The sequence below is a fragment of the Corapipo altera genome, unplaced genomic scaffold, assembly GCF_003945725.1.
Source record: "Corapipo altera isolate COAL_440 unplaced genomic scaffold, ASM394572v1 104b, whole genome shotgun sequence".
In the NCBI taxonomy this organism is placed as follows: Eukaryota; Metazoa; Chordata; class Aves; order Passeriformes; family Pipridae; genus Corapipo; species Corapipo altera.
The window spans coordinates 638278-660861 of record NW_020885023.1 but is presented as its reverse complement, the minus strand read 5'-3'; the positions used below and the strand labels follow the sequence as shown (position 1 = coordinate 660861).

The 22584-nt window shown below is 46.5% G+C and overlaps 1 protein-coding gene across 5 annotated transcripts; it reads right to left on the bottom strand.

The window, feature by feature from the left end:
• Positions 1 to 119: 119 nt before the first annotated feature.
• Positions 120 to 19961, bottom strand: IL21R (interleukin 21 receptor). 5 transcript variants are annotated; one of them, XM_027667967.1, is made up of 10 exons: positions 19388 to 19960; positions 19126 to 19216; positions 12760 to 12834; positions 9538 to 9643; positions 8732 to 8928; positions 6958 to 7109; positions 6368 to 6545; positions 4976 to 5072; positions 4109 to 4190; positions 120 to 1110 (listed from the first exon to the last, which is right to left on the bottom strand). In XM_027667967.1, exons 3-10 carry the CDS (start codon positions 12812 to 12814, stop codon positions 196 to 198), a joined length of 1782 nt encoding a protein of 593 aa, XP_027523768.1. In that variant the 5' UTR covers positions 12815 to 12834; positions 19126 to 19216; positions 19388 to 19960; the 3' UTR covers positions 120 to 195. The 5 variants fall into 5 exon arrangements, with proteins under 5 accessions (XP_027523768.1, XP_027523763.1, XP_027523765.1 ...); XM_027667962.1 differs by lacking the exon at positions 19126 to 19216 and having other exon boundaries at positions 19388 to 19961; XM_027667964.1 differs by lacking the exon at positions 19126 to 19216 and having other exon boundaries at positions 4976 to 5069; positions 19388 to 19961.
• Positions 19962 to 22584: the final 2623 nt, after the last annotated feature.

The window sequence follows — 22584 nt, the reverse complement described above, 5'->3', positions numbered from 1 at the left end:
AATCATAACAAATTTGAGACATTAATAGGATAAGTGGCAACAGAAATAGGCACGTATTTCTGTGGACCTAACAGTTTTCAGTTGTATGCAAGAAGCTTACACAAAGCAAACTTTGTTTCTCTTCTGAATTTTGCTAACACTTTGCCCCGGCACAGTAAGGAAAGGCCCCACACTCTGCCAAGCAACATCAAGCGCTCAGTTTGCCTGTGTCCCACTGACAGGGCTGTCAGAGCGACAGGAGACCCACTGCTTGACGTAGCTCCGTGGAAAGTCCTGCCCCTCCTGCTCAAGAGAGATGGGCCCACAGCTGGTCTGACTGTTTTGCCCAAATTCACAATCAAGTGGACTTCCACAGTCTGAGTCCACAAAGCCACTGTCAATAGTGTCCAAATCAACGCAGATCATTGGGTAACTGTCACCGGGCCTGGTACTGTGAGGGAAGAAGTCGTAGGAGCCTTCACTGTAGGAAACACTGTCACCGTCAGGAGAAGGTAGAGAACCTGGATTTTCCAAATCCCACCGAAGAGGCTGCAAGCAAAGGGCTTCTAGGATGTTCCCCACTCCTCCTTCTGAAGACCTTTCTACTTGCTGGTGGACTGAGACACTTGTGCTCCTCAAGTGGTCTGTGGACACGGAACCTGAAGCAAGTATTTTGTCCTGTGTGCTCAGATCAGCCAGATGCAAGTCATGGGATATCTTTCTGTCTTCCTCATCAATGTTAACCTTAGGGTAACCAGGTCCTCCAGCACTATCATCTTCCTCATTGGTATGCTTATGTCCCCTGTACATGTGGTTACAGCTGCACTGGCAGTTACAGGATGTAAATTCATCAGCCACAGTCACCGTATCAATGGACAAGTGCCCGTATGACTGCTCCTCAGTCCCACCACTGCTGTTTACACTGGACCACAGGGACTGGCTATTGTGGCCTGGGGCAGTCAGGCAAGACACACAGGTCTTGCAAGTCAGATTCTTTCTCAGCTCATGCAGCTCTTCCCGTGAGGTGCTGTTAGCAGGACGCATGGTGTAAACTTCTAGGACTTCTGGAAGGACTATTCCCCATTCAAAGAAATCAAAGGTCATTTTTGTATGGGATGCACCAACCCACTTCTGCAGAAAAGGAGATACAGTGAAAGAGGTTAGTATCACAAGTTTTGAGGTTCCACAGAAATGACCAAAGTTCTTATGCTTTTAGAGGCAAAGGCAAACTCTAAAACCACTGACTCTTCCAATAGAACAGGGTAGGAGATGCTGTTATTACCAGGCACAGCTGCAGGCAAACTGACTGAAGTAATTGAAAATAATTAGCTCTGAGAGGTTTACATGGCTTTGCAATTTTCTCTATACTGCAAAGGATGCCACTGCCCATAGCAGCATTCTTTCATCAATCAGCCTGAAGTCCCAGACCAAGCCACTAAGTTGCCCCTACCCTCTTGTCCTGGACACTGCTTCTCCTGGGAAGGATGGTCAGCTTCTCCCCATGTACTGCACTTCCAACCAACACACACATAGTCCTGCTCTCTCACTTCCCCTGCCTCAGTTTCCTGGGAAGGGGGTCTGGACAAGGCTTCTCCCATCTTCTGTATGCACCAGAACAGCTTTTCTTTCACAGTGGAAAGAAGGAAGCAGAAGTAGGCAGGGGTTGGGGTCCTCACAGAACTCCAGCCACCACCTGCAACACTTACTCAAATGATTAGGGAGTGCCACACATTGAATTTTGCCCTTCTGTATCACCATTAGCATCACATTGCCCTGTCCCAGGTATTCTCCCTAGATCACAAGCCCCTTGCCTTCAGTCACATCTGAGAGTAAAGGCACTTCTGGATTTCTCTGATTTAAGAAAACAGTAAAAGTTTATGTTTCTTTTGAAGAAGTCCCTGAATCAGACACTCAGATCACTGCAAATTTTAGACATGTGCCACTAATGAATGCCAGTAAGTCCTACTTGAGGATTCTGCTTCCTGTCTTCTACTTACCTAATGGCTGAGCTGTGTCAAGGCTCTTCTAAGTGCATTGCTTTCTGCTGTGTATAAAATAGGTAAGAACACTGCCCTTCATAAACACTATGAAGGCTTCTGACTGAGTGCTGCCACATCTGTCAGACTGCCTTAATCTTACTGGCCTCCTGCCCCAAACTGCACTCAGCATAACTATACATGAGCAAAATATTTGGGAAGAGAAGAGCTTGGCAGAGTTTATTACCTTCTGACAGAGAGCATGGGAAAAAAAAAAATCTTCATTACAGCAGGAAGCACCAAGTCTTATTTAATTAATTTTTAACCTAAGCTACAAAGAATTTTGTATTAAAGCTGTAATGGACAGAAAGGCACCCGAGGTGCAAAAAGGGTTTTGGAGAAACAACAGAAAATCCTTTTCTTAGAATTGAGTGGGCAGAATATTTCCTATTCCCTCTTGACAGTTCTTTGCAAATTCCCGCTCAATATGAACCTAAGAACTCACGTACACACAAGTAAACAATGTTCCTTAGCTTTCCCTTCTATGTTTTAAGTTTTTCTCTAACATTTTCACTGCTTCCTACCCAATCCAAGAGTGCTGTCTGCAGAGCATTACTACTGTAATTTGTAAACATTATTCACCTAACAAAACCTGCATTTCTTTGATGCAGGCAGGATGCAGTTGAATAAGACCTACATCAACTGGGTTTTTGCTGGTCAAAAATGACAAGTCTGTTCACTTTTTAGTGATGTCAGCACATCCCCTTAACATCCCTGCCTGTGCATCTTGTGCTGTGGCTGTGTGAGCAACTGCTACTTTGATCTCCAGATTTCCTAGGAAGTAACTCAGCTTTAGCAACTGAGACTCCTTCCCTTCCCAGCAGCACTGAACAGCCTATGTAAAAACTGGCAAGAACATAATTCCCACAGAACAGAGAATCCCAAGGCTTCACCTGAGAGGAGCATGGCTCTTGGCATACCAGGGAGCTTTTATTTTAACCTTGAGCACTAGCCCGTGACTCTCAGGAATTCACACACTGGGTCCTCCTGGTCCTTCCCCTGAGAGCAGCTAGTACCAGCTGCCTCACCAGAGGATGCAAGTATCCCTCTGGTGCAGATATAGGAAGGCATAACAGGTCTGAAAGAGGAAGGAAGGAAGGAAGGGAGACAGTCACTACTGGCTTCAGCCTGAATAGCACCCCTCCAAGACTACTTGCTTAACCTAATTACAAACATCAGCCTTGCAGCAGTGGGAAAGTAAGTACATGAAGATCATTAGGGCCATCTCCCAGAGAGTCTAAGCAAAAAGAAAAAGCAGACTCTGAAGTGTCTCTGATCAGTTCTGCTGTAACAACAGGAACTTGTTCAGAAAGAGGCAGTGATGTTTGCACTGATATGCCAGCACTTTTACAGTTTGATAACAGGACTGTGAGCTGCTCTTCAGCTTAACAAAATAATTATTTATGGATGCTCAATGTGCTTTTACTTTTGCATCCTGAGGACTCCAGAAAACTTTGCAGCTTTTGCAGCTTTTGTTACAAAAGCAAGTTTGGTTGCTGTTAAATGAGAAGAGAATTTGGGAGGGCTAGGCAAAGTTACTCAAAGACAATTCCTTCATAGGGAGTCAAGCTGCACTGTACTATCACAGCGATTTTCCCCCAAAGCTCTGGACATCTTCCCAGGACAATAGGCATAACTATTGCCTACATGAGTGACTTTTCAGAGAGAACCATAAGGCTTAATGTTGAGCTTGTGTCACATCAGAGCCTGGAGTGGGAGATCTGGGCTTTAAAATTAAGTCTGTTCCATGGCCTTTATGGCCCTATGGGACTGCAGCTTTGGAAAAGTCCCAGTTATTTTTCTGGTATTTGACTCCCATCAGGATCCCAGTCTTCACAAATCACGTGAACTCAGCTCATACACTGAGACAGCACCTACAGAGAATAAGCAGTACAGACATAACATAAAAGCCTTCATGGCACAGAACAGACACTGGAGAGCTCTGGTCGCTATATCTAGAGCCTTCTGGCATTCCTTTGAGATAGATTTCCCCTCCTACTGCCCTAAAGAGAATCCCTTGCCCAGGATAGCACAATGGCTTTTAAGTTTGTTATGTGCTCCACTCCACATGTTCTTGTGTAGCCCAATTATACCTTGAAATCTCCATTATGCGCCAGGTAAAGAGGTTTGAAAAAGGGAGCAGGGTCTGGTATGCAAGCCATCTTCTTCCAAAAGCTGGAAGAGAAAACAGAAAGGCTTTGGGGTTAAGCATATGTCACGGATGCAAAGCAAGGCATCTCTAGATCCATCTCAAGCAACTGAAATCATCTGCCCAGCCTCATGAGTTAGAAAGTGGCTAAGGATCCAAGGATGCCTTGTGCTGCCAGAGCCATCTAATGGCCTTTCTTGTGAACCTCACAGGAGGTGGGACCTCAGCACTTGCACACACATATATTCATGCTAAGGAAAGAGATTCCAATTTTTTCCTTCCTGGAAAAGCCCCAAGTGCTCAAAGTGTATTTTCCCCTCAGGCTGGGCTGGTTTGTGGTCTGCACATCAGAACTCTGCCCTCTGCAATTCTTTTGTGGACCTGGGCTGTGCCAGCCCTGTTGCTGCACGAGCCCAGCCCTCCTCTGTGTCAGCACCCCAAAAGGGAGAGAGGCTCCCAGCCAGCATTGAAGGGCCTATGTCAGCTTTGAAAAGGGGCAGGCCAGCCCTGGCTACTGCTTCATCTGGCAGCTGCAGAGCACAGACAAGACCAGGAGAACAGCTCAGGAGGCTGGGTGGTCCTTGCTTCATCCTTGTGTGTCACTGTCTTGTCCCAATCAGCTGAATGGCAGCAGAGCCCCAGAGAAAAGCAGCTCACTCCCAGCAGGACATCAGCTAGAGACCATACTTGGCTGGTCCTCACAAGCTCATGGCAGCCCATGCTGCCTATACAAAAAAGGCTGCCTGTGAACACCCCATCTTTATCAAAATAGAATAAGAGCATTTACTCACGCTTCCTGAAGCATTCTTACCTCTGCTGTTTGGCCAGAAAGGTTGCGATTGAAGCCATGATTGACACAACAACACCAAACAGCAGCAGCCATCCCATGCCTGCTGTTTGTGTTACTGCTGAACAAAGAGAAGGGTCATTCAGGCTCACCTTGCATTTATCCTCCAGTCAATAAGCAGGAGATGGTAAGAAGAAAAAGGGCTTTTGCAATGGAAAGGCTTGTCAGGCATTGGAAGGGGCTGCCCAGGGGAGTCACCATCCCTGGAGGTGTTCAAGGAATGACTGGATGTGGCACTCAGTGCTCTGCTCTGTTTGACAAGGTAATGATCAGTCACAGGTTGGACCTGATGATCTTGGAGGTCTTTTCCAACATAAATGATTCTGAGGCACCCTTAATTTCTACCCCAGACTCTCTCATAGGGACGTTGAGGCTGTCACCTGGGCCCCATGGCCCAGGTCTGAATGAGAATGCTCAGAGAAGACTGCATCAATGAAAGGAGCTGCCCCATGGCCTGGCTGCACCACACACAGCCAGCCAGCAAATTTGGGGCAGGACAGCTCCCTGCCACAAAGACCCCTGGTGTTTCTGACTCCTGGTTTACAGACACCTCATAAGTGATGCATGAAGTGAAGAGAGAGAGCAGTTGGCCAGAAACATGCGAAGAAATGGTGTTGACTAAATGACTGTTTGGTGGCTGCTCTCCACCTGTGGTGAAAAGGTGCACCTTCAAGATCCAGACCTCAGATATCCCTTTGCAAATGGAGCTTGGCCCTGCTGCCACAGCACCGTGTAAACCCTGTAATATTTCAATTTGAGCTGCAGATGAATGAGAGAGCAGGGAAGCTCAGTGCATTCTGTTGACATTGATTGCAGTTATCTTGCCCTGCTCTATCAGAGCAAAGGCTCCCTGTTTTCATAGCCTTTGTTCCACCACAAAAAACATCAGTGTACTTCTGTGCATAAGGTACTGTGAAATCCCTGCGGAGTGATGGCTACCAAACAAAATACCCATGCCTGGCATGACCAACCATTAGAGTCCAGTCCCAGAACTCAGACTTGAGAGCAGGATCCCTCTCCCCTCAGCTGAAGATAACACTAAGCTCCAGTAGAGGAGATCTCCCTCATTTCTGAAAGCTGCAAGCAGGACCCTGGGTATTTGACACTGAAGAGGAAGCTAGAGGCTACACTCCTGCTGTGGCACCAAAACCTACAGGCAACCCCACCAAATCCTTTTCCACGGGAGAACATCAGTACTGACAGCCCAGGCCTGTGGTTCCTGTACTCAGCAAGAAAGCTAACCATACCTGTCTAGACTATTTAGAATTTGTTCTGATTAACTAGATTTCATTAGAGTTCTGAAAGCATTCTGACACTGGACTGACTGGAAGGGCAAGGACAGCTAGTAGCACGTACCGGCAGGGCTGGTTTTCAGTGACACTGGAAGACTCCATTCGCTCCAAAACCCATGGTAGCCGCTGTCTTCACGGGGTCTGGCTCTCACCTGGAACTCGTACTCAGTGTTCACCTGGAGTTCCCATGGTAGGATCACCAGTGTCTGTTTACCTTCATGAACAGCTTTAGTCTTCTGAGTCTGTGAATGATTAAACACCAAACACTCAGGGTTAGAGTGACTGTTCTCACTTTCCCCTCACTGTTGCATAGTGAGGAGCCCTGTAAAATAACCTCCCCTGCTTTCATGTTGTTTCTTCAAGGCCATGCTCTGGCTGGTCTGCAGCTGCATTCAGCCACTGGGGAACCTTCCATACAGGACAGCATGAGAGTCAAATGAATTATCACTCTTCCCCATAGGAACTACTACGTCTCACACAACTTCTGCTTCTTGATTCATTTTTGGGTTTGCCTGTTTTCAGTCCAGTCAAGCAGAAACATATCTTTTCTAAACCATGAAAATACTTCTTCCACACCAGTGCTGCCATCCTGGTTGCACTGGCCTCCTCTTTTCTGGTACATCCTACTTGATGGTAAACTGACATCTCACTTACCTCCCAGCTATCAGTTCTTCTCTTATAACGCAGCTGATATTCCAGCTCCTCATTCAAAAAGTGGAAGGGAGATTTCTGGTAGGTGGTTTCCCAAGAAATATTGTAACCCTCTGAGAACAAAGTGGTCAGGTTGAATGGAGGCTGTGGTTTGACTGGAAGACAGGATGGTGTTACCTTTCATAACATTACTACAGACAAGACAGCCCAGTGTGGTATCAGCAATGCAGAGCAAGTAGGGAGCAAAACTGCCCTGGCACGGGTGGGCCTTCCTCATACAGGAGAACATACACAGCATTCCTGCCCCTCAGCCATGCACAGAACCTCACATCTGAGCAGCATAATGAAGTCAGGCCCGAGTTTTCGCTGAATATACTTTCTGCCTGTCTCTGAACCTCCTTATTGCTTAGGGAGCAGAAGAAGGTAGTACAAGAGGATAATAACTCCTGGGAGATGTAAAGAGTAGAGCACCTCTCATGACATAAAAGGACTCTATGAGGTCATGATCGCTTGAAAAATTGGAGAAATATTCCTCAATGTAACAGATATCAGGAAAAGCTGAGGCAAGGGGACACTGCATAAACCTGGTGCAATTCCCTGTGTCCTAAGTGCCCAAAACCCAAGCTTTTATATCCCTGCAGGGTGTGTTCATGTATGGAAAAGCAGTAACGCAAAACTCCAGCAGGGCCTGCTACTGAGCTACAATGCCTCTGGACAGGGACCTTCAGGAGGTATGCAAAGCACTACTACCCAATCTCTAGTCTGTCAGTGGAGTCAAGGGGACTTCCTGAAATGTTATGGCATTTGTCAAAAAGATAACACTTCTCAAGTAAAGTTTAATTTCAGAAGAATCCAAGTAGAAAAATCCTTTTCATATGCCTGCACGGTACCCATCTATCTGCCTGACTAACCACTCCTTTTCTTCAGTTTGCTACACAACCAGAACATACCAGCATTCCAAGTCAGCTCCACGATTGCATTCAATCTTCCTGTCATGCAGGAGAGATTATTAGGAATTGCCCCATAAAGGGGAACTGCTACATCCATTGCATCTGGGACACCTTGTGCCACCCAAAATAATGTCATGTTAGGTGTCCACTGCAAGAGCCTTCTGGAACTACTTTGAGATAAGAAGAGAGCTGGAAAAGGACTTTTGACTAGGGCATGTACTGATAGGACAAAAGGGAGTGGCTTCACACTGACAGAGGGCAGGATAAGATTGTATATTGGGGAGAAATTCTTGGTTGTGAGGGTGGTGAGGCACAGATTGCCCAGAGAAGCTGTGGCTGCCCCATCCCTGGAAGTGTCCAAGGCCGGGTTGGACAGGGCTTGGAGCAACCTGGTCTAATGGAAGGTGTCCCTGCCCGTGGCACGGGGTTGGAACTTGATGATCTTTAAGGTCCCTTCCAGCCCAAACCATTTTAAGGATTCTATGATGTGTGACATTTGCAATAAAGCAATTCCTCCTGCTCTTTAGAATCCAGCCAAGAACAAATTCCTGCATAATAATCTAGGTATGAGACTGGTTGAAGGTGGAAATTTGTCACCTATTGCTTCATGGTGAAAAGGAATTTCCCCATGAAAAGCATGGACTAAGCCAGCTCTAAGCTCAGCCTCAAGCATAATAGTGACAATAAGAGCACAGTGCTCTGTGTAGATGAGTGTACACCAAATGTAGCCCCCACCACTTGCTGCCATGCTCACTCCTTGCCCAGACTATCCTGGCACCTAGACATAGGCAGACAGTATTTATCAAATCCACCATTTTTGTACTTACTGTTGTCTGACAAATAAAAGTCTTTGGAAATCACTTGCTGCCTATCAGCTACCTCTGTAACATCCACCTGGACCTTGGTATCTCCTAGGAGTTCAGTCATGTCCACAGTGCACATGTACTCTGTGTGACTGGTGTTCCTGGACAATTGCAGGAGACTGCACACAGCCACAGTATTTTCAGGATCTTCCTCAGGAATCCTAAAAAACCCAAAACAAATAAGTCCACATCTACCACATGCTGTAGTTGTATTAATTTGTTGCTAAACCACCAGGCATAGAACTTGATTAAAAAAAAAGTCAACATGTTCAAATAAAAATTTATCTTTGAACTTTGACAGATGTTTTTCCCTTTCTATTTGCTCAGCTTAGCATCTTTGAGAGAAGTAGAAAAGTGTTTGTCAAAAGGAAAGGTGCTCCTCAGGACTGCACAATCCAGGACTGCATCCACTCCCTTGCTGGGGCAGAACAGCAGCCATATGGGATTGAACAATCTGCACAAGCCCTGCCAATGCACATGGGTGAAAGTTCACTGTTAACAGCAGCAAAGGGCAAGGTATTCCCATGGGAAGAGAGCAGGCAGTGCTAAGGAAGCTGGAGTCAGCGTAGCAGTCAGTGGAGGCAGGAACCAGGGGTCCTTTGCTATGGGGGAAGTCAGTTGGTAGCTGAAGTGTGAAATGCCCAGTAAAAAACCAGCATATCAGCAAGAACAGGATTTCTACCCAACAAAGAGGACAGAAGGTCACTACTGTGCTATGGCCATGCAGAGATTCCTGCTAACTAGACTTTGCTCATCCTACCAAGACATACCATGTTGCAGTGAGGTTGTATGAACCAGCACCCAAGTCATTTTTCAGGATACAGGACAGGGTCTGTATGTAGTCCACAAAACAAGTGAGGTTTTCACAACACACAGCTGTAGATTTGGAAAGAAAAAACATAATATCAACTTCCATGATAAAGCAAACAGAAATTTACATCACCATATGCAGTCCTCAGGGTTCTCACTAAATCTGAAGGTAACAGATCACTCTGTGACAGCCCTCCTCCTGCCCTTACAAAAATCTCCAGCCTTGGGGTTAAGATGTGTTCCAGCTCTACAGGATGACAAGTCTTTGACAGCAAGATAAGTGTCAAACAAAAATCTATTAAAAATACTGTGACAGCCAAAATCGGAAAGTGCCCAAATTGTGACTGAATTTTCAGACTTATCCCTGTCCCTTCTCATACAATCACTACAGCAGAGTCACATATTTTAGCAAGAGTCTTCACTTATATGGCACACAGAATAGGCATGATAACTCAGTAAGAAGCAGTACCATATTCAAACATTTTTATGATACCACTTCCTAAATTGAGTACTATTCTTTGCTAGTCTGGTTTTCATTGTATGACATGTACATGGCACTTCACTAAAATACCACTTTTTTTTTTTTAATGTGCAATTCTTTCTTTGCCTCTCTCTATTTTCTACAGCTTGATATCTGCAGCATCAATACATTTCATGTCCAGTTCCAGAGGTTTGATGCTTTTCATGAAATTTTGGAAAAAAATTTGCAAATTTATAATTATTAAAATTTCTGTTAATCATTCTGATAGGCACAATTTAATTACTTGTAAAGAAAACTTTAGAGGCAATTGTGGAATTTACACTGGTCATTAAGAAAATTAAGTCATTTGAAAGTGGTCACAAAGCAACATTTATGCTCTTATAATTGTTCTGCAGGAGCTCTGCTCACAGATCAGCATCTGACGTGATGTACAAAAGCACCATTGTCCTGTGCATAACACATTTCAGTTATCTCCCTGGATTTCAAGGCAGGGAAGATGCAGCACAGTGAGAAGTGTCTGCATTGATGAGTCCTCTCCTGACAGCACCCTGGACTGACTAAAACTACCACCACTACCCTAGGAATGGCTGAGTGAGGAAAGGCCTGCAGGAGATGCAGCATGCCATGCTGGTGCAAACCATGCCTCCTGCAGCGACCATTCATCTCTGACATGTACAGTATCACCCCTTTTTGATGGGAATAAAATGGTTGTCATCTAGACAGAGATTCAAGGTTGTAACATCCATGATTAAATCAAGCATGGGTCCTCCCCTACCATCAGGGCTGCCCCCAGCCTCATGGGAACTTGTTACTTCACAGCCATCAGGCACGCAAATCCTTTGACGCTGACCATGCTGCAAGCTCTCCTCCCATTGTCATTCTGCTGCTTGTCTGGTTAGAGAAGCTGCACTCCCTGCTTCCTCCTTTCCCTTTGCAACGTGCTTTGTGTTCAGTGTTGTTTGAAGATGATGAAAGCAGACTGATACAATATGTTCAACAACCACAATGCCCAATTTTACAGCTGAGGCTGTATGCAGAGAACCACCAACAACATGGAATGCAGGCAGCATGTGCACTGATGGACCAAAAACATCTGTTCCGCCCTCCAGATCAATTGACTGTCCCCACAAACAAACTGTCTCTGCATTTACAGTCCCAGTGCACAGTAGGGGTGTCCAGTGGAAGGAGCAGCCTCCTTCTAGGCCAGGATAAGTTCAAAGGAAAACAAAGTCCAACTTTTCCTTGCTGATGTCACCCATCACAACATTTACTTCCCAGTCCTCCTGCTCTCCATATGTGAGCTCTGGGCAGCGCTCAGATCTGTATACAAGACCCCCATTTCTCCAAAGAGCTAGGAGAGGGACAGAAGAAATTTGGGGATATTTGCAACAGACTGGTCCCAAGGATGTACGTATGCTTTTTTAAACTGTAAATTATTCCAGTGATATGGCTGTCACTGTTTTTTCATTTTGACTTTTTCATTTCACGCCGACTTCAGAATTTTGTTCTAAAAATTTTCATTAATTTTTCTCTTTTCATTTTGAGCCCCCAGTAGACTCTTCTGAGGGTCCTGGTCTAGGCGCTGTTTGGTCCAGAGTCCTCAGCAACATACTTTTTCTCCTTTAGCCTAACTTTACTCTCCCACAAAAATGAGGTTAGAAATCTCTTGCTTTCCTTTAGCGAGGACAGCAAGTACTAATAAGCTGTTAAGCATTAGTAATTAGCATTCTGCTATGCTATTATGTTAATTAGTCAAACGGACTACTATTCCTAGGTAGCTGGTAAGCTGCAAGTGTATCTTTGGGCAAGAACCTGTTAACAAAATTAAGAGGACAACTTTTTACTGAGAAAGAAATAATTAAGTGTCCTAAATCCAGTTAGATCTAGGATGAAATGTCTGTCCTTGACAGCTTCAGAAACAAAATTCAGACACTTCTAACAGTAAGATCTAGGTTGATTCAAACTGAAATTAGTACACAGTAATTCCCTGGCTTGCATCACACAAAATTCAGACTAAACATCACAAACGTCCCATATGGCAGGAAGATATAACTCTGAATGCATCTTTTCTGTTAACTTAGGTTTAACTGGAGCAGGTCCAATGCTCTGCCTAGAAGCAGCATGTAAGATATATCTAAGTTTCCCTGCAGAGAGTTTCACTGCCTTGTCCTGTCCAGCTGACCTGTTCAGAGAGTCAGCTCTGAGTCATATGGAGTTTGCAGTGTGGGTAGGAACCAGCAAAAAATGGTGGGTGACTTTCTGCACAGTCCAGTCCTGAGCCAAGGGGCTCAGATCAGGAGAGGTTCACTCCACTGTCCCTGGCAGGCCTGCCAACAGCAACCATAAGCCGTCGTCTTGGCCATCAGAATCTTTGCTACAGCAATGGGTTTTTTGGGTGGGGGAAATCCTACTCTAATGTCACTGGGAGACATTTCAGGTCAAGCCAAGCACTAACTCTGCACTCTCCCTGCTGGTGCTGCTCCCCGCAGCAGTCTACAGCCTGGCTGAGCTCTGCCCAGCTGTGCACCTTCCTGTGCCTGTCTTCCACTCCTTATTCCATAGAACCCTCTCCCCTGCCACCATATCTTGTGCTTGCTGTCCCATGGCAACCTGGGCTCATGCGCATCTCATCAGAGCTGGCAACAACTGTCAAGATAAATCCTGTGGGTGTACAGCCTGGAAAAAATATCTGAGAACTTACTGTATTGGAACAAAAGGAAGAAGGAAATATTCTGGAGCCACCGTTTGTTCCTCATGTTGTTTCTGACTGGATGTCCTGGGGGGGGGAAGAAAAAAAGAAAAACACAAACAAAACTCCCACAATCAATTAAAAGCTCAGCTCAGACATCTACTAATATGATGAAGGCTGAGGTGGAATTAATCTTGCTTTCATTAAATGTCTAAAAGTGCTTTATTTAGGCAAGTAATTTCAGCTCTCCTGTGTCGTGTATCTACTCCATGGGCTGAGGGAGGGATGATCAACAGCCCTGCCAACTGGCCACAAGTGAGGTCAGTGAAATCCTTGTTCCTTGCCAGCATGTGCACAGAGAAAGCAGCAGTGACTGCAGCCTTAGGCTATCCATGCAACAGGAAAGGCTCTTGGGTTAAGTGCTAACCCATTTTTTAATTCATTAGTTTCCTGCAACTAGAAATGGCTTACCACTGTAGGAAGTGACATTGCTGAAGGTTAAACATCTGTGCAGTGAATTAGTCAAAAAGAGTCTGAAGGTCATTGTGGGTCTGTATGAGCAAGGCTGGTGAGAAGTCATTGATTTGGCCTACCCATGGTTAAATAAACACAAAATATCTAGCTAAGGGACTCCAGGAAGACATACCAGAAAAAAAACCCCCGCCTCCCATGTGGCACAAAAGAGAACAATGTACAGCACTGACTGCAGGGAAAGGCTGTGCTGATGCACTTCGGTGCCATGCCACATAGTCTGACCTACCCTCTTTTAATTTAAAACCATCACCCCTTGTCCTTTTACAACAGATTCTGCTAAAAAGTCTGTCCATATCTTACTAGCTTCCTTTAAATACTGAAAGGCTGCAATAAGGTCTCTCTAGAGCCTTCTCTTCTCCAAGCTGAACAACTCCAGCTCTCTCAACCCGTCTGTAGCCTCTCCAGTCCTTGGAGCACCTCCATGGCCTCAGTACCTCCTCTGGACTCAGTACAGCAGCTCCACGTCCTTTTCATGTTGGGGGTCCCAGAGCTGCAGGCAGAACCTCAGGTGGGGGTCTCACAAGAGCAGAGCAGAGGGGGAGAATCCCCTTCCTCAACCTGCTGTTCACACTGCTGGGAATGCAGCCCAGGGCACATGTGGTTTCTGGGCTACCAGTGCACATGGATGGCTTATATCCAGCTTTTTGTCCACCAGCACCCACAAGTCCTTCTCAGCAAAGCTATTCTTGATCCATTTATCTCCCAGCCTGTACTGATATGGGGGGTTGCAGGTATCCAGGTTCTTGGGTGCCTGTGCTGCCTCCACCACCAGCAGCAAACACCCAGACAGTCACTCAGCAGAGAGAAGCCAGTGAGGCCTCTACCATGTGGGGAACATTTGTGGTGTTAAAAAAATTTCCCAGGTTTACTCAAATAATGAAAGCAAATAAATTTAGCAGCCAGCAGAAAGCCCCTGTAGCCCTGTGTGAGCTCAGGGATGTGCTCCCCAGGTGCCAGAGGAGATCAGCGAGCCTCATTCTGGAGGTGTCACAGACATTCAGTGGCTGCAGCACCTCAGCCCTTCAGTGGGAGCAGTGGTGCAGCTGCTGCCCCTCCTTTCCTGCCAAACATGTCCTGCCCAGGAAGCACTGCTCCAGCTCAGCAAGGAGCCCCAGGCACCCTGCCAGCCTCCCTCACCTGCTGCCAGTGGCAGGACAGAAGCTCTCTTCCCCCACACTCCAGCCTTTCTTTCTGCATCATACATCACCTTGAGGAAACACCTTTTCTTGACCCCTCTAGTCCCAGCTCTCCAAGTTTCCTCTATATAATAACTCTTGCTGTTACCACTACATCTGGTGGTGCACTTCCTGGTCACTGAGATACAACCCACTGTCTAACCCCACCTTGTACTCCCACTCATCCTTCCACTGCTCTTCTCCAAATCCCCACTCCTTTGAGGAAGGCCTGTTGTTATCTTGCCATCTGAAACCTGCTCATCCAACCTTATGCCAAGATTGGCTGTACCATAAGCCCATCTCAGTATCACTTTGTTTTGTGACTGTCATACTCCACAGTCTTGGCCACGCTGGAAGGCCAAGAAAGGCAACTTGCTGCCTCTTCTTCAGCAGAGGAAGGAAGGAAGGGATGGGTCCTTAGAGAGGTCTGCAGACCCACCACTTGTTTCAGAATCCAAATGGCAGGGCCTCTGCCACTTTATATCTGTGAGACTGCTGTAGCTCCCTCATTTTACCCCCATTCTTGCCTAAATGAACAGAGCAACACAAGGAAAGTATTTGCTGCTTTTACCTAGTGGACTATGGTTTCTTTCAAGTGCCTCCCCTACCTGCCTTCCGCTCCTCAGAGTGGTACCATCAACCCAATGAGACAGGAAGGACTGAACAAGGAAAACTCGAAGCAAGAAACACAACTAGCTCATTAGGAAGATGTTTTATGGAGTTGCCAGAGGCTGCCATTATACAATGGAGAGAGGTTAACAGGCAGCATTGTAATCTAGAAGGGAGGTTCCTGAATAAGAACACAGTGGGAAAATAAAAAGAAAAGCAGTAGGATCTGCTAACATGAGTAAAGCAAGTCCTCACTTTGGACTTCACTGTACCATCTCTTACCCTTGCCAGCGCCCACAGACTAGTACAACACTTATCTCCTTCTCTTCTTGCAGAGTTCTCCTATCTCAGTGTGGTGGGAAGGACTGCAGCCTCTGACAGTGTCAGTGCTGTGTGTCTGATCTCCTGGCTGTGCTCCAGGTTGTGATGAGACATGGGCAGACAAGACACATGCGGAAGAGCTGGGAAAGCTGCAGCTCTGCAGCAGTGTCTTTGTGGTCTCATTACTTAAACGGAGATGTATAGCTGCCCTTGTTCTGAAGCTTTCTCTGCAAACCTCAATTCAAGTCTGTGATTGAGATCCCCACCTTTCCTACACCCCTCCATTTGTTACACGCTTACCATTTGCTTCCATCTGTCAGCACGTGATCGTTCACCTGGAGGGAAGAACGGCAAGGGGCAATGAGCAGAGGCAGGAGCTTGTTCCCTGTCTGGCATTAGAAAAGTCCTTTCTACCACCTCATTCAGACCATCTTGGTCTATGAAATGGGGACTCCAAGTCAGCTTCATGCAGCCTTGAAACACAGTCACTTAATTCTTACAAAATGTTAGGCATCATACAGCTGCTGAGTGCCACTGCTGCAAACTCTGTGGTATCCTACGGCACAGTGTGCAAGACCACAGCAATAGAATTGATCAGCATTCCTATAGATATGCATATGTAAATGATGCTACAAGGTTTTAATATACCAGCAAATAGGAAACAGGATCAATACAGACACAGAGATTTATGAAGATTATTTTTTGTTAAAGATCTAGAAATATGATACTATAAGCTGCCAAAGATGGATGCAGTCTAACCTCTCAATTTGAAGTATTTTCAGGAAATGATTGCACTTACAAAACTTCCAAAAAACAAAACAAAAAAAATCCCAGAACCAAATCCCCCTCAAGCAAACAAACAAAACAGCAGAAAAACACCAACAAAACAAACCCAACCCAAACCAAAACTAATTAAGAATTCAGTTTAGGTAAAAAAGAGGATATTTCCAAGCATGAGAAAACGAGTTTTGCTACACCCAAGCTAAAAAAGAGTGGAAGACACACTCCACCAGTTATATGTGCCCAAACAAGCTCTCTTCTTGAAAAAAATTCCTTATCAATGCACACTGCCATCTAATCACAAAGCTGAAGCAATAGGGAGACAGGGGAATGCTCCGGCTGTTCAGTAGAGGCCAACAGCAATGACGGGCAGGGCACAAAGGGCATGTCAGCTATAAGAAAGAGTTACAGTGAAGTTGCAGATATCAAGCAGCAACAAACTGGCAGCAGGGAAAACTAGTGGAAACATGAACATTACCTGCCCCGTCCTGTGCATTTCAGCCCTCCAACACTTCCATGGCCAGCCTGGCTAAACCATCACTGCGACTGCAGAGCCCATCTGCGCAGGAGCTGGGGTGAAGGTGGGTCTCGTCTGCACTAAGAGCAAAGCCTAGTTGTGCTCAACCAAGGGCCGTTGTGTGTTGGAATACACAGCGATAAATGGAGATTGACGTCACTACTGTATCAGTATTACTGTGCTGACAGAAGGATGTGGTGAGAGGAGGTGATGAATTCAGGTCCAGACACCCACACAATATTTATTACTGTACTGCTCTGATCTCTTACATGAGAAAAGGGTGGGAGAGCGGATAAAAACTCACAAAGCTAAAAGGTCATAGTGGGGCTGGTGGAATAAGACCCTTGCAGTGAGGAGGCATCAGTGTCACGGTATTAAAGGGCTAAGCCAAACTGCATAGTACAGCATGTGCCACAATGGAGACTGCCAAGCACCACTGTGCTCAGCTTCCATCCATCCATCCCCAAAATGGCCCCAGGACCAGGGCAACACCACCAATCCTCAAATGACAGGCAGGGATATGGTCTGGCTTCTACACAGGTGGGGGGCTCATCCCTGCCCTATCGCATGCCTACAGCTTGTATCTGGGATGGGGCTCTGCAGGTTGCAAGGCTGACACTGAGGGAGGGTCAGCCAACTCACCTACACCTACCATAAAAGGGGCTGCAAGAAGCCCATGCATACTTCTATCCTTGGCCAAGATGGAAATGAGCAGCACTATGGAGGGATTTGGCACACGCAGTGTAGTGTGGTGGTAGGAGGGTAAAGAACAAGGAGCTGGAATAACCCAAGAAGACTGCAGCAGTAAAGTTGGCACAAAGCAGCAGGGTGCAGGATGAGGGGGCTCCACATTCAGCCCTCCATGCCTCTGATCCACCCTTTTTCCCATCTGGGAAAAGCATCAGGTCTTTCAGGCCAGGGCAGGTGGCTCTTGACCATGTTTCCCAGGTAGTTGCTGGTAGCTGGGCTGGTTGTGCACTGTAAGAACATGCATACAGAAGGTCCCAAGACTTAGTGCAGAAGCTAATCCTCACAGTGTTTTGGAGCAGTCTCTGTAACAGAGACTAGCTCTCCCTTCTGTGTGCTTTGTGGATCACTTGCAGGCACAGTGTCAGGCCCAAGCTTCTAGAAAAGACCTGCCTCAGCTGATGCTGCCTGTGGGTTGTGGAGATTGTCACCACTGTTGGGTGCAGCATGGGACAGCACAGGGTCAGTGAGGCTGAGCAGCTAAGCTAGACATTCCCCAGGCACTTAGTAATATCTTTCTGTTGTGAGGATAGCAGACCAGGACAGTGGTGCAGCCTTCGCTCCCTGATTACACAGGACTCTCCAAGCTGTGCCAGTACTGTTATTTGTGCAGAGGAAGGAGGAAAAGGTATGTGATCAGTCTAAAGAGTGATAGCCTGGCTGGCACAAATGATACTGCTTTTAAACCATGCAATTGTATGCATTTGATATTACAGAGCTAATTTTTAAAACAAAACCACTGATAGCACTCTAAGACAAATAGCTTTATAAATTTAAATACATTGCACCTAAAGGCCTGTTTTTCTCAAACTTAACTCATTAAAAGTGTAGTCTCAGCCCAGCTCGCATGGCAATATTCACCAAGAAGCAAGTGTGAAGGGCACACCAGGGAAGGCTTGGTAGATTCTGCTAGAGTTATTCATGACCCAAAAACATTTTGCCATGACTGGAAGAAGGATAGGTATCTGTAGGTATTTATCAGCAAGAATACATGCAGAGAAAACAACATTCAGAACTGACAATTCCTTTCTGTAGGAGAGGGAACGAGTCACGCTTGCAGTTATCAAGTTCATGGTTTGGGGAAAAAAATCCCCACAAACAGTACTACCTCTGTATTTTCTTCCTGTCACAATGGAGTTAAACCAATATCCTCAGCACCATCAAAGATACAGACCTGGCATAACTCTAGGGTCAAAGGCACCTTTACTGACTGGTGACATTTAGGAGGAAGATAATCATACATTGCAATAAGTGAAAAATAGCAGGAGAACAGCTGAAACATGAATAACAGTGTTCTACTGGAAGGGAAAGCAATAGAAGAAGCCACCTCAAAGCCCAGGAAATGGGCTAAAATATGAATGAGCCAGGCAGAAAGCGGAGGTGTTAGTCAGCAAAGCAGCAGGTTGAAAAACACCGGAGCTCTGCAGGTGGTGGCTGTGAGCTGACACAGGATGCTGCAGGGGAGGGAGGAGTGCATTGCTTTCAGTCTGGGGAATGCTGAGTGCCATCTGCAGAGACCCCGGCACTCTGCCCTCTTGCCTCCCTTCTGCCTTTGCCAGTTTTCTGTAGCTGCCAACACCGGGCTCAACCTCTTGTTTTCCCCAATATTCATCATGTCTGAACCTGCATGAATTCTGCATGAAGGCTGTAGTAAGAGGACATCATTTTGGCTCCTGACAGAGAAAAAAAGCTTACCTTCGCAGAGCTATGACTACGTATGTCTTGCACACATGGAGGAGATTGCACAGAGGCTTGTATCTTCTCTTAGGAAATCACCAGACACATGCTGGTAAACAGAAACAGGAATGACTGTGCCTGTGAACTCACCCTGACCATCTGGAACAGAAACCTACAGCTCTGTTCAGGCTCAAACCCAACTCCCTGCACCATGCAAAACATGCCCAGAGCATCTCTGCACAAGGTCAGCAAGGCTGTCATGCATTCCCACAGAGCTCACCTGAGTCAGCAGAGCTGGCAGAACTCCCTGCTCTGTTCATGTAGGTTGGCAGAACCCGACCCCGTTAGAAGCAACATCTATCAGCTTTGTCTCCAGGTCTCTGCAAGCAAGGATGCACCAAGACCAGAGCTCTGCTGCTGGCACACAGCTATTTATGGCAAGAGCCTCACGTGGATCTCATGGAGTTTACCACAGCTGTCAAAAACCAGCATGTCCCACCTATGCTGCCTGGCTGCAAAGCTTCACAGCAGCTCTTCCACATCTGAGACTGGGTGCAGCAGCAGAGTGTGCCTTGGGTGGCTTCTGGCACCACTTACAGGGTGAGAAACGCACCAGCTGTCTTCAACCTCTGACTGTGGCAGCACATTTAAAGCAAAGCAAACGGCTCACACGGCACACAGTGAGCTGCAGGGCATGGCTGGCTGCAACCCTAAACCACAGAACACACAGTCCTGACACAATTAGTGACTTCTCATGTCACTGGCAGCAATATATTGTGTCTTTAGAAGAAAAGGTGAGAAGGTGGTGACTTCTCAGAAAAGCCATCCCTGTAGCCCCCTCTGCTACAAAATCTTGCTATGCAAACCCAATACAGGAGTACAGCTGAAGGTTTTTAAGTGGTAAGAACAGGAAAGGTGGCTTGACCAGAAGTGGGAAGAACCCGTGACGCTTCCGGACAAGATCGTTTGTTGCAGGGGCCCAGCACAGCTCAGAATGAGGCTGTGAAATAGGCAGCACACATCAAACTGTGGATCTTAATTCCTAGTGAAGGAAACAAGGCACATCACGGCTTCATTGCCCCTGTCGTGTAGGAGCGAACTATGTGCTTCTGGAGCACCTCAGCCAGGCAGCAGAGGGGGCAGACCACCCAGCAGCAAACTGCCCTGCACAACCTTCAAGCCCAGGGCCTGCCAGACACATGCACTGGTCAGCAATTGCAGCACAGTATGAGCCAGCTCCTCCAGACCTCAGCTGGCTACTCACCACAGGCACTGCCTCCATGGCCAGCCATGGCCAGTGCGTTCCTGGTTCTCACAGCAACTCTACAGCCTCAAGACAAGAACTGGGGAGTGGTTATAACCCTCAGCCAGGTATGGAAATTCTACCCGCAGAACACAGTCTAGTGCTTTCTCACCTCATTATAGCTCTTGCTGCTGTGTGGGTGGCTCACTGCAAGTGAAACCAACAGTAGCTGAGCTGGGGAAAAGCAGCCAACCTCAAACTCTTCAGCTTACGGCAAATTTCCCCATGTCTAAGAGCTGGGGAAACAGCAGCAAGCAGGAAAGTCCCAGTGCTATGTGTTAGTCACCAATTCAGTAAACTTCAAGCAGAGGATGAACACCACACTGCTATGAATGCCCTGCTCTTATACAATGGAGCATGATGAAGGAAGCAGCTGATCCATCACTGAACTGGGACAGGAGCTCCTTAGGATGTCTGTCACACTCCACGGACTGGAGCAGGTCTAGCGCAGCCATCTCTCTACCAAAGACAGGCTGTGGCTGTGACTGCAACAACTTTTGCCATGACAATTGCCACTCTGCATTCAGAATACAGGAACTTAGGTCTCCTGCACAGATGGTCAGAGTTTTATAGAGAGTATACTGGCTAAGAGCTAAAAAAGAAGCTGCTTCTCCTCTCATGCAGCTAAATGTGCCACAGCAGCCAGTTCCCCATTCTGCAGCCTATTTTTTTTCCCCTTCATCTTGTAGACTTGCTGGAGGGGTAGACAGCCAATGGTATGGAAATTTCCATACAGAAAGACATAGAAGGAACAGGTTGGAAGCAGGACAACAAAAGGGACAAATAGAGAAGAGCACCTTGAGATGTAAAGTTCCCCTCAACATCGCTTTCTCAGTTTGTCACAAGGAATGAGAACATTCAGGATTTAGCAAACCAGTGGTGCTGCTGACAGCTGTTATTACACTCTGGGAAAACACTCTGAGGTATGGCAATTCAGCAAGCTTTAACTTTGGTTGTGTTAGTGAGGTACCTGGAAAGTGCTCTCTTCCTCACTTGACTGTTTTTTCCTTTGCTTCAGAACAAGCTGCTTTGAGAAATGACAGTCCTGCAGCTGCAAACCAGACCAGTTCACTGGTCTCCCTGCTGTGATTGCCAGCAAGTTCCTGCTGAGCTATTCCTTGGCTTCTGACCTCGTCACTGCGGTGCAGTTGGAGGGGCCTCGAGGGCTGCAAGGGCTGATGAGACACTGATGGCACAACATGGCTCAGTCACAGCAGAGTGGTGAAAAAACCCAAAATTCCGGGTAATGTGAGATCATGATACATCATCACATGGGAGCCTGGGGCAGACCTTGTACTCAGCAATCTGCAGAGGTGGGACATGATCCATGTGTGTGTTTGTGCATGTCCACACGTACCTGGGCATTGCACAGGCACAGTTCCCCCAATATTAGTAAAAAACATGTATGTCTTGTGAAAGCAACTGCATGCAAAATAACACACTTTAGAAGCACCTCTGTCAGGGCTAGAACACAAACTGCACAAGTCACGTTCCCCAAGGGGTTTTCTACAGAAAAGACTTGGCTAGGAGAACAAAAACTGTCCTCTCAGCCTCTATTCACTAAGGAGTTTTGACACATAATTCTACAGTCAGAGGTAAACCTTAGGCAACAGGGTTTTGGAAGTCACAACCCCCTCACTTGATTCTCTTAACCCTTTGTTCCTTTGGCCCTATCACTGCAACACCTAAAAGAACTGGTTTTCTTAGATAAAGCTCATGGTGGATGAACACTTGGAACATCCTTGCATCTTGCCTCAGTGATGCAGGGTCACAAAGCAAGATGCAGAGGCAAGTAATTTAAAAAGCTGACCCTGTCCTAAATTAACTTGTCCCTACCCCCAAAAACTTGACTCCACATCCTCAAGCTCCTGCTCCATACTAGTCTTGTGGGTATTGTTAGTTTTCCACAGGCAATGAAAAACCTTGTCATTGATGAGAATTTGTCAACAGCTGATCCGTACAGCTGCATATTTCCACGGAGCCAACACTGCTCAGAAGAGAAACAAAAAAATCTAAGCCTGGGGCACTTCTGCGATGGAAAAAAAAGTGTATCGGAATTAGCTTCTCCTGAACTGGGAACACACCAGCTTTTTTTCTTGGGAACCTGTTTCACTCATGATGAGCCAGGTTGCTAATATTTAGTAGGCAGCCAGGTGAGAAGGATGTGGAGGTGG

Bases quoted from the DNA above. Each gene is read 5' to 3' on its own strand.
- IL21R (XM_027667962.1), bottom strand. From the start codon at position 19,427: ATGAACAGAGCAGGGAGTTCTGCCAGCTCTGCTGACTCAG. The intron at 7,110-8,731 runs GTAAGTACAAAA...CCTGTCTTCCAG, and splicing joins CTTTTATTTGTCAGACAACA to TCAAACCACAGCCTCCATTC. The intron at 1,111-4,108 runs GTATAATTGGGC...CCTTTTCTGCAG, and splicing joins CGCATAATGGAGATTTCAAG to AAGTGGGTTGGTGCATCCCA.